Source organism: Dromaius novaehollandiae, chromosome 5, assembly GCF_036370855.1.
Source record: "Dromaius novaehollandiae isolate bDroNov1 chromosome 5, bDroNov1.hap1, whole genome shotgun sequence".
Lineage (NCBI taxonomy): Eukaryota > Metazoa > Chordata > Aves > Casuariiformes > Dromaiidae > Dromaius > Dromaius novaehollandiae.
In genome coordinates this window covers 67,743,533-67,760,159 of record NC_088102.1, presented here as the reverse complement: position 1 = coordinate 67,760,159, position 16,627 = coordinate 67,743,533, and the positions used below count along the sequence as shown (strand labels likewise).

The following is a 16,627-nucleotide window of genomic DNA, read 5'->3' as shown; positions in this document are numbered from 1 at the left end:
TTTGCACTGAATTAAATACATACTAGATTAGGGGTGTAGCTGGTGAAACTGAGATCACCAACATTTCTTCCAAAACAGAATTTCCTGTGGTACTATCTGCCCTTCCGATGATATCTGAAAAATCCAGATATACTAAAGCTTTAGGAATGTAACTCCTACGTTTCACTAGCTATACAGGTGTTCTCAAGAATGGTGTCTTCAGTAGAAACACAGGCCTTGCTGGCTTATGGGGCCATTATCCTGATATCCCTAGAAATCCAGTCAGAGAGCCACCAGTTCAGCACCAGACAGTTCTTTTTGGACACAGTCATGGAAAGCAAATCTGAACTGTGAAATACGGATTTGAGTGCAAATTTCAAGGAAGCCTGAGGATGAATCTGCAGTTTGGTGTGGCTTTATCTCTAGTTGTCAAACTTAAATGCATGCGTATTTTCATACACAGTGAACTAAAAATGCTTTTGACTGAAAAAAATTCTTCTCCTTTAAAATTTTAGCCAAGACATGTCCTCACAACATGCAGTACCAGGAGTGTGGCTCCCCCTGCACTGACACATGCACCAATCTTGAACGATCTCAGTTTTGTGAAGAGCACTGTATGGATGGTTGTTTCTGCCCGACAGGCAAGTCCTTATGTCCTCACATCTCTGATCTCAATGAACAACAGCCTAGCTGCCGGGTTTGGACAGGTTCCATGGGGCTTAAGGCTCCTACAGTTGCATTCTTCACAGCTGCAAGTGACAAGTTCATTTATCATTTACCAACTGAAAAAAGGCATCTGAATTAATTGCCAGTACATGTGCAACATTCAGAAAGCAGGAAAAATGGAACAGCACATACAGATCAAGACCACTCTCAACAAGCTGCTTATACTACAACAAGTCCCTCTTTCAAACCAAGCTGAATTTAAGAATACAAAAGTTGAATGCTGTGCAAGCTGGTATAGTCATACTGTCCTTAGCAGAACTATGCTCTGTCACGACAGCTGCAGATCTGTCTCCAAGATCATATTTAGAATTTGTAACAGACTATGTAAAACAAAACAAAAAAATATTTATTTCCCATGTATGTGAAACACCTCTTTAATCGATCAAGGTGTTTTTCTCTTTAGGAACTGTGTTTGATGACATCAACAACTCTGGCTGCATCCCCCTTGAACAATGCCCCTGTATTTATAATGGCAACACCTACGCTCCAGGAACTTCTTTTTCAGCCAAGTGCCATTCCTGGTAACCTCTCTTACTACTCTAACTTGTTGCTTCCTCTATTTAATGAGTTTAATGGATTATGATATGCAATTGCATCATCAATAATCTATCTGTTTATTTTACTGACCGCTACAGTTCCAAAATAACCCTAAAGAACATACTTTATTTAGCAACAGTCTTAACCAGGTTTGCACTCTAACTGAAGTTGATCAAAGTAAGGATTTACAATGTTTAGATTTCTCACCAGTGACTTAAAATGCTTCCTCTTTGTTTATTTTGTTCAAGCATTTGGACTTCTCCAAGGCGAATGAAGTAACAGTCATTTATGTATCTGCAAATATTTATTTTCTCTGGAGAAAGCAAAGGATGACACAATGCAACCTTGATTTCCTAATAATTAATCCTCTACCTGTGCTTTACCATTTCACCTCAGAAGATAGATTTGATCTGCCTCAGGAGCAGATATGGGGTTACCCTTCTGTCAGTTTCTGACACATATGTATAACACATCAGAAGAGAAAATTTTAATTTGGCATTGTGCTTTCATGTTAGCTGCAAAGGACAAGCAATTGCTTATCTAGTACCTGTTCTGACAGAGTCCACCTGTCCAAAGGAGGAAAAAAACTGAATGAGCAATGTGACTGCATACCAGAGTCATTAGTTCCCTTTAATGCTTTGCATCACATGGTCGCAGTATTTTGGAAAGTTTTAAACCTAGGTTTACTTTGCATTCAAACTACAACTTGAAGGGAAAAACAGTAGCAAAATAGCTGAGTCTAACATGGTAAATCCTTTTACTCTGGATTACTGTCACTGATTTCAGCTAACTTCATCCTCTCTCTTCCAGTACCTGTAATGGAGGTCAATGGAGTTGCCAAGACCTGCCATGCCCCGGAGTATGTTCAGTAGAGGGAGGCTCACACATTTCCTCATACGACAAAAAACATTTCAATGTCCATGGAGACTGCACTTATGTCCTCTCTAAGGTGGGCACTGGAAGATTTTATGAGGGCATAAAGCCTTAAGCATTCATAGAAAGAAAGAGTGATCTCAGTCAACACTCAGGAAACTTACCATTTTTACGAAAGGACATTGAAGGGTTTCTCACTTAACTAGATTACTAAAGCATGTGCTGCCATTCAAATGAGTTAACTATCTATGGGTTGGATGTTATAGTATATCATGCAACAATGTGCGGTGGTTACTGAAGAATTTCCAATTCTGTGGGGTAATAATTGCTGAAGACCATTGCCTTTTTAAGGATTTGCTTAGCCTACATTTTTCAGTGTGATAAATCCTACCCTCTCACTGAGGTGCATGTATTTTTGCCATGTTACTGTATTTTACAGTATTGGACCAAATGGTTCAACAAGTTCTGAAAAATTACAGTAGCAGTTCTGAAAAATAAAAGGAAAATAAGTTCAAATTAATAAGACAAATATTTTTTCTTTCATTTCTGGGAAGTTCAAATATAGACAAATCAGTTCAAGTCAAATGATACATTTCATTTAGATTCTGAACATCTTAAAACACTTCTAAAAATAAATCAGAAAAAATAATGAACTTAAAAGGTAATTTTAATCAAAACATTTCATTACAATAATGTGGAAATGAAATGCCTTGACCTTTTGGGTGCTTTTTCTGTTTATTCTTTGCTTTTTTTCCCTCCATTTTCACAGTTCGGTAAAAGCCAACATTTTTGTCTAGCATTTATACCAGCTCCAGAAGGATGAAAAAAACAGTAGAATTGAATAAAAAATTAGGAGGCCATGAATAAAAACTCTGAATTTGGACATCATGAAAGAAGGTGCAGAACCAGATTCGACTTCTCTCATTGTTCCTATTCAGTCCAAAAGACAAAACTGAATCTTAGACCACAAAAGGCCCAGGATTTGGGAGAGTCTGGATCTTCTCCAGAAACAGAAAATACTTTTTCAGAGCTGAGAGGGAATTTGACAGGGAAAGCTTCTGTAATTAGCCTTTCATGAAATAACTGTGGTCATTTTTTTCTCAGCACTGTGAAGATGACACATTCACCGTCCTGGGAGAACTACGCAAGTGTGGCCTGACAGACACCGAGACGTGCTTGAAGACAGTGGCCCTCAGCATGAATAAAGGACAAACTGTAAGAATGCAAAACAACTATGGAGAACAAGTATAAAAAATGTGGGGAGCAAAGAAGCTAGGCCTTAATCAGTCAGCCTTAATCAGCATTTCTCCCTCGAGCAGTCAGCACTTGATAAGTACATGTTATTTTTTAATCGATAAATGTATTTTGTTATGAAAATAAGATAAGTAGCAAATTTGGCTTTGTGCAAGTTCATTGAGAATAATACTGTATTCACAAAGCAGAAGAAAAGCTATTTTTTCTGCCAATTATGTGAAGAAACCATAAGCTTTTAGGTTAGTGGCTACCACTACAACAGTAAGGGATGTAATTCATCACAAAGATGTGGGGCCCTGCATTCGCAGAAACCAAGATGATGTAATTCACTAAGAAGGTGAGAAGACTCTTTAAAAACAAATCTTTTATGGCAAGAAAAATTAATAGATGGAAAACAAAAGGAACAGGGACTCCCTTTAACGAAAACCTCAGAGTGCACCTGAGTCATCACCATTATTACCCCTTGAACCACAGTAATCCTTTACACTGCTGCCTGTTGTTCCTCTTCCTTACCAGCTCATCGTGGCCAAACCTGATGGTGGCGTGTTTGTGAACTCGATCTACACTCAGCTGCCCTTCTCAGCAGGTATATTTTATCTAACAGTCTAGAAGTGATAAACTCAGAACTTCCCCTCCACACCTGCTTGTTATTTTACACCACAGTAGAGCTGAGTACTCTGAGCTGTTCAGAACCCAGAATGTTCCTGCCTTGGTTCTCCCTGAGATAGTGCCAGAGTCACACAGGTGCTTTTGAAGCAGAAGTGTGAAGTTTGCTGTCAGAAAGAAATGTGAGGCCATACAGACATAGGCAAGAGTTCAAACACAAGCAAACAGTATTTACACTCTTCTGATTTGGTCACTGTAAGGATTTCTTCCATCTCACTGCCCAAACGATTACTTCATCTCCTGCTTGTTCAGACAGAACTTTGATTTTTGATGTCTGTCTCAGTAACTAATGATTCTACCTGATATCTGTGACATCTAGATGCTGCTTATTTTCCCTCTCCAGTGAAGTGAGGGCTCCAATGTATGCTATACAAGTTTAGAAACAAGAAAAAAAGTTTTTTTTGTTAATGTTCAGTGCCATCTGTTTTTTTCTTCTTTTTTTCTCACAAGGAGTAATCTCCAATTATTTAATGTTGAGATAGCAAATAAAGTTAGCAACTTGGTAGCTGCAAGCAAATTTTGAATTGTAAACTTTGATTTATATTTCTGATTCATTTAAAAAATTTTTGGCTTTATTTCACATCAGCAGTTGCAATGATTGCAATAGAAATTCAAGAAGAATAGTACAATGATGCACCATTTCCAGCATTTGACCTCATCCAGAAAGTGATCATTCTATTTTTCATCCATAGCTAATGTCACCCTCTTCAGAGCCTCATCATTCTTCATCATCCTACAGACAAATTTTGGCCTCCAGCTTGAAATCCAAATCACACCCATCATGCAAGTATTTGTGCGGCTTGATCCTATTTTCAAAGACCAGACCTGTGGTAGGTGAATGAAATATGAAAATAACCTCTTGTTTAATGTGTTTTGCCTAGTGTGAGCAGTATAAACTTTTCACTGCTTTTCAACAGGTCTCTGTGGAAATTTCAATGATGTCCAAGCTGATGACTTCAAGGCCGTGAGTGGAGTAGTTGAAGGAACGGCAGCAGCATTTGCTAATACATGGAAAACTCAGGCTTCATGCCCTAATATCCAAAACAGTTTTGAGAACCCTTGTGCACTCAGCATTGAAAATGGTAAGTGTTTCTTAGAATTTTTCTAATTTTTTTCCTCATAGCAAAACGCTTCCCTTGACAAAAGAAAGCAAAAATAAGAGAATAAAGAATCTTACATAGTAAGTAAATGGTAAATGTATGGTAGAGACATACATTTGAAATCAGAAACACATATTAGCAATGCTAGCACTAGGGATAAGTAATGAAGTAAAAGAGGAGTCAAGGAAACGTAAATGAAGGAAACTGCGTGGTCACTGAAATCGGAGAGTGTCTAAGCTCACAACTTGGTGTCAGCGGAGTGGATTGCAGGAGTATTTTTGGTAATCCTATATTCAGCCTCTTTAGCAAGTCTGTTTCCATGGTCCTTAGGCCCTAGCAACCCTAGCCCACAAGCTGAGCGAAAAAAGAAAGGAGAGATTTGATGTATTTTCAGAACTGGCTTCACAGTCCAAGGCAGTGGGTTTTTGTGACTAATGAGATACAAAGGTTAATGTGAGTTGGTATGATCTGTTCTCTTCACAGAAAAGTATGCTCAGCATTGGTGTGGACTCCTAACCAAAAGCAAAGGACCTTTTGCTGATTGCCACTATGCAGTGAATCCCTCGATTTACCACACGGTACTTTTTGACTGTTTTTCCCTTTAGAAACATTAGAAATAGTAGAATACTGATGATCAGTCAGTAAAGGACTGTCCCTGACATGTTTCTTGTATTACACAATGCCTGTATTTTAATTTCTGTATTGCAGCACTTCTTTCTCTCAACGTGTACTCTTGTTTGTGTTGTAACCTTACCTTATTTCAATTAACAGTCTTGGCATTGTCATCCTGACCTGCTTGCAAATGCAAAGGCTGCTGCTTACTCCTGAATGGATATAAACATATAATAGGAAGTTTATGTAAAAGCATGTCAAATGCTCGCTTGAATATTACAGTGAATTGTTGTCTCCCCAGCCTTGTACATCATTAGTAACTACTTGGCAGAGAAAGCCCAGTGTCTAATTAAGTGGCATCATTCTGCTGTCTGTATGTTGCCCATCTTTCTTCTCACTATGAATCATCTAGATATGGGTGCTGGTGAGGTGACACAGCTAGACGGTGTACTGTGAATAGACTATGCCCTTGTGCAGCATATTTGTAAATACAGGTTGAGGTAAACATGAAGCTGTTAAGGCCACTATTTCCCAATAACTGCAGACACCAACTGAATTTCTATTACCTTCATTCTTCTCTACCAGGAAACTTAGAGGAAGAATAGAAAGTAACAAAGCTATGTTCGTATGGTCTGTGACTGAGTATACCTGAAAAAGGATGTAACGCATGGGACTGTAAACTTAGCATTAATTTTCTTTGGGTTGACAATTATACAAGTGTTGAGAATTTATTTTTCCCTGCATTCCTAGAACTGCATGTTTGACACATGTAACTGTGAAAAGAGTGAAGACTGCCTGTGTGCAGCTTTGTCTTCCTATGTGAGAGCATGTGCTGCAAAAGGAATCCAGCTGAGCGGATGGAGAACTGATGTCTGTTGTAAGTACTGTAATCATCCCCTGTTCTAAGAAAGCCCATCAATAAAACCTGTCCATCAAAGATTATTTTATGTTAATTTCTAGGCAAACATAGTAAGTGTTGAGGAAGGGATTTTGGTAAGTGCACTCCTAGAAGTAATTATCTGCTGTTCCCTTAGAATCAATCCATTACTAGCAAGAGTGAATACAAATAGATGGGAGACACAGCTAGCTTAGGGAAGAGCTGTTACATAAGTGCCTCTACCTTTTTCTGCACAACTTTGAATTAACTGCGGCTTTACATATCACAAGTTATAATAGAGATAAATGTGACATATTAGAATAACAGTATCAGTTGTACTAACCAGAACACTTGCAAATGAAAGGTGTCTGAAGCCACATGCTGGGCTCCACTGACCCAATAGGTCTGTTTCCAGGATACTGGGAGATATTCAAGGACACATCCTGCCTCATACATCAAAGGTTTAGAAGTCTCGGTGATGAAAGGCAGCGCCTGATGGAGGTTTCTTTCTGAAATTTCATTTGAAAAAATACTTTCTTGTTTGCATACCTCCCTTGGCTTACTCAGTATGTACTGTAGGTTTTCAGGTCTAGTTCTGAAGATATTCAGAAATACATTTACATGAAAGATGCAACATAGGCAAAGGAAAGTACACTAATGTTTATCTGCTGTTTCTACAGCCTACTGTTTCTTTCTTCCCATCAGAGATTACCATCTGGAATTAACAAATCTCTTCTGTTTTCCTCTTCCAAGCAAAATATACCACCTTGTGTCCCAAATCCCTAAATTACAGCTATACCATCCATTCCTGCCAACCCACTTGCCGGTCTCTGAGTGAGCCTGATGTCACATGCAACATCAAGTTTGTCCCAGTTGATGGTTGCACCTGTGTAAATGGAACCTACATGGATGATAGCGGCAAATGTGTGCCTGCTAATACATGCCCCTGTTATTACAGAGGATCTCCCATACCATTTGGGGAAACTGTCCATGAAAATGGGCTTGCATGGTAAGTGGATCTTCTGCAAAACACTCAAGCTATATGGTATATGTATATTTTCTCATTAAAAATATGCTGCATTTAAACTGCCCTGTGAGTTTCAATACAGCACTCTCTAATAGAGAGTCTTCTTAGCTTTCAGGAATGATGCATATTTCCAGCTTAATAAAGCAATTGTATTTAGGTGCATTTTCTATTTAATTCAGAGATTTTCCTTGTATAAAATACATCACTACACCAGCAAGAAGAGATCTTATGGGAAAGGAAATGACAAATAGGGACATATTCCCATTTTAAGCTATGATTTTTCCTGTTAAACAATAACAGATGTTGTATGAAAGCACCCCAGTAGTTGTGCTGAGGGGAAATTCTTCTCTGAGACTCCAAGATAGCATTCTGAAATTCCATATATTCCTTGGAATGTACTGACACTTGATAAGCAATAAGTAGCTCTCAACACTTTGTTTCAGAGCTCAACTTTGTTTTAGAGGAAAAAAAAAAGTTTTTTCCTCTCTTACAGCACTTGCTTCCAGGGCAGACTGAATTGCATTGGAGCACCAAATCCAAATCCAGGTAAAAAAACATCTTGGGCTTGTCTTTTTCTCTATACCAGGTTTTGGGTAGACAGAGTCAACAGAATTGATCTTTCTTAATTTACTTTTTAAATAGAAGTATTTCTCATTTATTTAAAGTGCAACAGATACTATAAAAGGCAAAAATGAACACAGAAGTAATAGATTAATGGTAAGACCTCTTTTTCTAAAAGATTTTTTTAAAAAAACTTTTTGTCCTGGAAATTCACAGCATTCTGCTGCTGAACAATTAGATTCCCATTTAGCAGATTGAACAGGGACAGCATTTCTTGCTAACTGAAATGTGCACTCCCAAAGAATTTCTAGATATTTCACATGGCTACAGCTGTGGGGTAAACCCTGTGCCATTTCTTACTGTTCTTATTTCTTTCTTTCCTCTAGTTTGTGAATATCCCATGGTCTACTTTGACTGTAGAAACATCACTGCAGGAACCACTGGAGCAGAGTGTCAAAAAAGTTGCCATACTTTGGATATGCAGTGTGTAAGTATGTTATGGCTGGATGAGGTGGTGCTTCCCGGTTTTGTCCATAGTCTTGATGCTACAGTCATTCACTGATAATGCATTTATTCCACTCTCAATCTACAATGTCAATACTTTGTATAACAAAAGCCTAAAACTATGTTATGAAGCATGAACAATGGGATCCTTAGATCAAAATATTATAAGGTGATATCCAATTTAACTCATAAGATTAGTGTCAAACTTTCTTCAGCTACTGCAAGTAACAGTAATTAGTGAAAACATCTAGGGTTTTGCCGTACATATTACTTCTCTAGGAGAAAATTACTGGCTATAATTTGGCTAGGAGCAATAATTCTTCCTCAAACCACAGTGAAGCCTTCTTCATGAATTTCTTGCATACCTAATTATATTGCTCCATCTAGGTGCATGGCCATGCACCACATGCCACTTGGTGAATAAATACCACACAAGAGAAATCATATTTCAGTATAACTCACTAAAACAAACAACCAAAAATATTTACTGTCTTTTTAAACCTCCATTCATTCAATCACAAATCACCCAATACAAAGTGCAAGGTTTCTTCAGCTAACACATACCAAGACATAAGATTCAATGTATTTCAGATTTCACAAACTCCAGCACAGCAGTCAGGATTGACATATGAAACATTTATCTTTAACAGGCTGATATTCTATTAAATCAATGTCTAATAACTTCTTATTTGTTCTACGGCCTGTGGTTTCAGAGTTCTTTCTCATTTAAGCTGGACAGAAATAAGCTCCATACAAAGATATTTTATGAGAATTTAATCTTCCTTTCTCTATTGTGATGAGTTCATTCTGAAATTATATTTGCCTCTTGACTTTTCCAGTATAGCACACAATGTGTATCTGGCTGCGTGTGCCCAGCTGGGCTTGTGTTAGATGGGAAGGGTGGTTGTATTCATGAAGAGGAATGTCCATGTATTCACAATGAGGCCACGTATCAGCCTGGGGAAAAGATCGAAGTCGACTGCAACACCTGGTAAGTATTCCCTGGGAAATAGCATTCCTGGTTCCATCATGTGCCTTTCCAAAATCTTAAATAGTACAGTAGTTAGGAAAGATTTGGATTGTGTATTCATCAGCTGATGGATCTTTCAGTTTTGGATTCACCAGAATGAGCAGGTTTTCTTCTGTATGTAGACAGAGGGCAAAAGCAAAGAATGGGAGGAAATCTTTGGAACTGCAGTGTTGTTGAAGTATTATCCTATTTTGCAGTTAGTTCATTCAGGCTAACAGAACGGAGCTTTGCTTTAATTCTTCACATGAGAAATGTAATAGACTAACTCCAGAATCAGTATACATTTACTATGGATGAGATTCCAAACAAATGCTGAGGTGTTGGGATGTGCCTGCACAAAAAAAGTGAGTTGTTTTATTATTAAAATGCTTCCTTCTCATTCCTAGTGTATGCAAGGATAGAATGTGGGAATGCACTAATAATCCATGCATGGGTACTTGTGCTGTTTATGGAGATGGACATTACATCACCTTTGATGACAAAAGATTCACCTTCAATGGAAACTGTGAATACACACTTGTCCAGGTACTGATCATTAGCAATAGTAAATGAGACACAACTTTGATCTTGTTTATGACAATAATATATTTTTCAATGTTATTCTCTATCCAGAACCACTGTGGGAAGAACAGCACAGTGAATGGGACCTTCAGGGTTATCACTGAAAATATTCCCTGTGGCAGCACTGGGACAACCTGCTCAAAATCTATCAAAGTTTTCCTAGAGGTAAATAGGTTTTGCACACAGAACAGTTTTGGTCTGTATCTGTTTAAGGCTTAGGAGAAGCCAAGATATCCATTGCTGCAAGAAAGCTGCAGAAAATAGTTTAAAAATGCAAATCAACTTGTAAATTAAGCTTAAAGCAAAACCCATGAACTATTTGGTAGAGCTTCCCATCTTTTTCATTTCCCACCCCTACAAAACTATCTTGTACCATCACTAAGCAAAGTACAGCTCTACAGGAGAAATAACTCTGGCAGAAATTTAGTGTACCATGTCAGAAGATAGTTTTATTCTGTGCACTGTAGTTCCTCCATGACTACCTATACACCCTTTTTGACCTACACCATTTAAAATACATTTTTACCGGAATTCTAGGAACCTGAGATTTGAATTATATAGTTTAGTTTTTTTATCATTTGGATTTTTCACTTTCTTTACATAGACCAGTTGTAGTGCTCCCAAAACTGGAGAAAGATGTTTAAGAACATAGCTGCAGTTATTAGGTTCATTTTTAATTACCTTTTTTCCTGTTTCAGAGCTATGAACTGATACTTGGTGAGGAGCATGTCAGCGTGGTGAAAAGAGGACAAAAAGGTCAGGTGCCATTCACAGTCCGCTACATGGGTATGTACTTGGTAATTGAGACCACCAGTGGACTGATCCTCATGTGGGACAAGAAAACCAGCATCTTGATAAAGCTCGGTGCTGATTTTCAGGTATGTACCTAGCAGTTAGATGGCAGTGTACAGTCCAGATTTGGACAGGAAGTGAATTTTGCTCAGACCCTGCCAAGATCCCAAACATGAAATGCCTCTAGCGTTCCTGCAGGAGATCCCATGTTATTTTCCATTCTTCTGGTACTTCAGGAAGCCATGTCAACATCCTGCTGCTGTTCTGCACTCTGGAGGCAGCATTCAGTACCTGTTTGGTCTGACAGAGCTTGAATGAGCAAACAGCTTTCTGATGATTTGATTTTGTTAAAATTACTCAGCGAACCTTGGTAAAGATTATCAGACCTCATTAAAGTTACCTAGCTACATGAGCAGAAATCAACTGCACAGTCTTGGTCTTGAAGGTAATCCATTGTTTCCAGCTATCATTGACACAAAGGTCCATTTATCATACTTCAAGAACAAGAAAGTGAAATACCACTAGTGAAAGCCTCTTGTAAAATGCTACCATGCATTTTTCAAGCACATATCTAAACAGGTAATAAGGAAAGTGTATGCCTGTTATCATGCTTTCTCCTAGCTTATGACATCTAAGTAGGTATTAAAAACTGTAGAAAATGAAAAATTTGCTATCTTAATTGCATACCACACTGACATTGTATGTGGTACATACATCTGGGTGTAATTTAGAATGAGTTTATTTCAGCACCATAGGTTTGTTAGCTGCTTAGCCCACTGGAATTTCATTAAAAAATAGCAATATGGAAATATATATCTTAGATTCATAAAGAAAGCATAGCATCTATTGTAGCCTATCGCAGTTTTATGTACCCATAAATCTGGAATGAAAAATATTTTGGGATGTGCAAGGAAAATGTCATTTCTTTTTATCCCTGTTAGCAGTCATAATGGTGAAGACTCAATGAGTAGATTAAGTGGCTTGACTGGTAGTTTTTAATGACAGATTTGTGATGCTGCTTTCTATATGTGCATCCATGGTATGAAGCAAGGCATAAATTAAAAGCTGAGTCAGCTGAGTCCTTGTTTCCTTGATAAAGATGTATCTCAAATATAGTACAATGCAGCAACAAGATGGTTTTCACTATCCAGATTTAAAAAAAGAAAAGTCAGTAACAGTATCCTTCTAGCCTTAGTGGTAATGTTCTGTTGTTTAAGAAACAGATGGATGCTTTTCCAGAATATGTAAAATATTTTCAAAGGATGAAGAGGTTGGGGAAAGTTAGAATGGAATGGCTCCATTCAAAGAGCTGAATGTCAGGTGTTCTTTCAGTCTCAGATGTTGCTTCAAGTTTTCTCACATCCATCATTATTTTATTTACTTCCTTTTGCAGGGCCAGATCTGTGGCCTCTGTGGAAATTATGATGGCAATGGCATCAATGACTTTACTACAAGGAGCCAGTCTGTGGTAGAGAATGTCCTAGAGTTTGCAAACAGCTGGAAAGTATCCTCTACATGTCCTGATGCTGACTGCATAAAGGACCCATGTTCTACCAACCCTTATCGAAAGTCCTGGTCAGAGAAGCAGTGTAGCATCATCAACAGCAATGTCTTTGCTGCCTGTCACTCTCAGGTATCACTAGGGCTGGAGTTGACCGTGTGAAGACAAGGTCTGTGTATTAGTGAAGCTTCTAATACACTGAATCATGTCCACCTACATGCCACTGAATATACGTGACCTGCAGATTTCTAGTCCCTACCTATAGAAAATAACAACTCGTTTAGTTCATAGGAAATAACACTGTCATAGTAGGAAAGAATAATAATTTCAGAATGACTATACACTTTCTTATGGTATAACTTGACTAATACTTCTCATATGCCATGTACAGAACACAAGCTCAGTGAAACAGTAACATTCTGGGATGGTAATGACAAAGCCTCAGCATAGCCTTCAACTGGCACTAAGTACACACCAAACGGTATGGGATAGATCCGTGCTGTTTTATTACCTTAGTGCTTTCTATGGGTAGACACCTTAATTTTCAGTTGTGGTTGCCTGGGACTGCTTGGGAACAAGAATCTAATTCTTCACTGAGACATGACTCTAGCTGTCTAAAAATGGGGCAATACTAGCTACTGAATACATGACTTAGATTTACTATCTGGCATCATCTCTGATGTTTAACAGTGTATATAAACATAAGAAAAAGAAATCATTGATTTAAGCCTTTCTTCTGAGATACTACAAGCTTAAGAAAATTGATCTAGCAAAGCTAGGAAAGAACTGAGAAGGCAGGATGTATATTTTAACTTTTCTTTTTTCTAACAGGTTGAACCAGGAAAATATTACCAAGCATGTGTGACAGATGCTTGTGCTTGTGACACTGGGGGAGACTGTGATTGCTTCTGCACAGCAGTAGCTGCCTATGCTCAAGCTTGTAGTGAAGTTGGTGTCTGCATAGCCTGGAGAACCCCATCAATCTGTCGTGAGTTTTCTCTCAAAAATACTTCTTCTGAGAGTGTAGTTAAATGCATGTCAGTGCTTTGCTCATGTCCTTGAGCACATGATCTTGGTATCTTTCCAGGGTGCACTATAATCTGTGTAGACTTTTCACACTAAACTGTCTTGATGGTCACCCAGTTTCACCTATTCAGTTATGGTTTTCAAGACTGTTCAAGCAGCATGGCAGTGATACGATGAACAGACATGAACCAAGTGAAGAAACTTCTGTTTTTTTTCCCCTCTGAACATGTCCACATTTCTATTTCTCCTTAGCACTGTTCTGTGATTACTACAATCAACAAGGGGAATGTGAATGGCACTATAAGCCTTGTGGAGCTTCCTGTATGAAGACCTGTAGGAACCCAAGTGGAAAATGCCTTCACAACTTGCCAGGTTTAGAAGGTAAAAAAAATCTGCAAGTACTGTTAAGTGGGCACATACTTTTAAGTGGGTACATTTTACAATAGTTTTTAATCGTTATTAATATTTTCCCCCTCAGCTACATTTGTGCCATTCAGTTCTCTTCAACATCACCGCATCTACATGAATGGAGGCAGAGTGTGGAAAATGGAGTTAAATTTATTTCTAGGACTAAGGCCTTGCAGGCTCTGCTGATGACAGTACTCTGCATTCTACAATGTTTATTGCTTCCTAGGATTATTGGAAAAAATGAAATAGTAAAAAAAATCTGACTTTTAAAAATAAGACCTGCAAACACATTTCACACAAATAAAATTTTTGCTAACTGTATCTAATTCTCATCCTTACTGCCTTCTATATGTCCTCTTCCTTCCTTCAGGCTGCTACCCCAACTGCCCACCAGACAAGCCATATTTTCATGAAGATCAGATGAAGTGCGTGAGTCTCTGTGACTGTTATGATAATGAAGATGGGAAGATATATAGACGGGATGAATGTTATTTATGGTAAGGCTTAACGTACTGGCATAACTGTGTACAAGGAGATACGATCAAAGCAGTACTAGGAAACTGCATGTTCCTGTTACATGGCAGGATGAGTTTATGCTGCCTGTGTAAAAATAATGCGTATCTAATGCCAATTTTCATACTACATTTGTAATAGGAAGTTCTGTTATGTCATTTTCTCCTCTGTTGAATTTGTTCCTGATTATACTGTAAATCCCTCAGCATAACACTACAACAGGAACAGTAAGTACTTTATGACCAGGCTTCCTCTAGTCCCCATTCCTATAGCCAGAAAAATACTATTACAGGAGTATAGATATTATCTAATAGGGATCTACTTCTAATGATTTTATTACATTCTTACACTGCTTCCAGTATTTAGACTCTTTCCGTTTTTTAGTACAAAAACATTACAGAGGTAAGCAAAGCAGTACATAGCATTCTTTAATACCTCAAGCTGTAGCTTCCTCTAATCCTAATTTCACTCTTATTTATAAATTCAGTTTTAACATAAAGGAAAAACTTGGGAAAACAATGGCAAAAAAGAAGTGAACACCAGCCTTTAGTTGAGTCATATGTTGGATGCTATGGAGAGGGAAAAATAGCCTTCTACTCATTAATCTGGAACCAGGAATTATTAATTATATGGAATCTGGATATTCTTCTGAATCTGAGTATCTCAATCAGACAAATTCTCATTCACAGTTATCCCATCCTGCCTCATGATATTAGTATCTGGTAGAAAAACAACAGTATTAAATTTCCTTGTAATCATAAGATACATGTTTTTATCTGTTATTTATTTCAGTGAATGCACATCGGAAGGTATACACTGCAAGTTTGATGATAAAGGTAAGATAGCTAAGATTTAAGAAAATGAAATACTGGAGATTATTTTCATAGGCTGACAGTAACCTTCTTCTGAATTACAGCATGTCACTGCATTTATGAAGGAAACAACTATAAATTTGGTGAGCTGATCTACAACACTACAGATGGAACTGGATGGTGTTTTAGTGCAATTTGTGATGTCAATGGAACAATAAACAGAAACATCTTTAAATGTGGCATCTCAACCACCACCCCATTTACATTTTCTACAAGTCAGCCCACATCTACTGCTGCAGGTACTCATGAATACTTTTCAAAATACCTGAAAAATCTGTGGGAGACAATGAAAAACACCTAGAAGGGAGGGCCATTTCATCAGCTCATGGCATATACTTTTACTTAAAGCTGTTGACTTCTGCTGGAAAAATCAAATTCAGCTGACAGCTTCCATTGCTAAGACCATAATCAGGGACACAGAAATGAATGCAGCACTTCTTACAAACTCAGTCTCCCTGATGTGTGACCATAGTTTTTCCAGCGGAAAAACAATATGCCTTATTAACCATTGCACTCTGGAGAATTCTCACTTCCGTGCACACAAAAAGCAGCAGTTCTGTACCAAATTCTGAACATATGGAAGACAGTTACTGCTGCTTTAAAAATTAATGACCCCATTAGTGCAAACTGAAGATAAGAAATCCAGTTTGAGAGAATGCTCAAAGTATTTAAAACCATTCTTTGGAACTTTTCCTAATTGTTAAACTCTTTAACAACCAAATCAGCAGATCCATTCTCAAGCAGTACCAAATTTTATCTTAACTCACTACACTGACCATGCAATTCTGAGAAATATTTTCACAGAATTATACAATACTACTGCAAGAACAGCCTAATCAGCTTAAGTATTCTCTTAAGCAGATGCATCCATCATATGAAGAAAGTCATATATATTCCACATTGACATGTTCGTAATGCTAAGAATGTGAAAAAGAAATCTTATTTTAATAAGTAATTTTTGAGGTCACTAACCTGTAAAAATACTTTAGAGCTTGTGTAGTTACAGTAAAGGAGTGTACATTTCTGATTATGTAGAAAAAGGGATAAATAAGTACAGAGACAATAGCAAGGAATCAAACCTCCTCTTATTTTTACCGTAGCAAATATAAATGCATTTCTCAACATGGCCTTGTCCTATGCAGTGAGATTCAACACAAAAAGGTATCTATTAACTATGTTTAACTAAAAAATTACAAAAAAAGAGTCAT

At 37.7% G+C, this 16,627-nt stretch overlaps 1 protein-coding gene across 1 annotated transcript in view; it reads left to right on the top strand.

Annotated features, from left to right (window-relative positions):
* The window catches only part of LOC112978964 (mucin-5AC-like), a 28,584-nt gene that overhangs the window by 4,809 nt on the left and 7,148 nt on the right, over positions 1-16,627 (top strand). Inside the window, 21 exon segments of the mRNA XM_064513317.1 lie at positions 495-632; positions 1,109-1,226; positions 2,053-2,191; positions 3,220-3,330; positions 3,886-3,955; positions 4,728-4,865; positions 4,953-5,117; positions 5,619-5,713; positions 6,498-6,624; positions 7,378-7,633; positions 8,145-8,197; positions 8,599-8,699; positions 9,556-9,707; positions 10,133-10,271; positions 10,359-10,472; positions 11,006-11,185; positions 12,493-12,732; positions 13,432-13,588; positions 13,879-14,007; positions 14,405-14,531; positions 15,340-15,383. Of these exon segments, the coding sequence (XP_064369387.1) occupies positions 495-632; positions 1,109-1,226; positions 2,053-2,191; positions 3,220-3,330; positions 3,886-3,955; positions 4,728-4,865; positions 4,953-5,117; positions 5,619-5,713; positions 6,498-6,624; positions 7,378-7,633; positions 8,145-8,197; positions 8,599-8,699; positions 9,556-9,707; positions 10,133-10,271; positions 10,359-10,472; positions 11,006-11,185; positions 12,493-12,732; positions 13,432-13,588; positions 13,879-14,007; positions 14,405-14,531; positions 15,340-15,383 (2,793 nt within the window).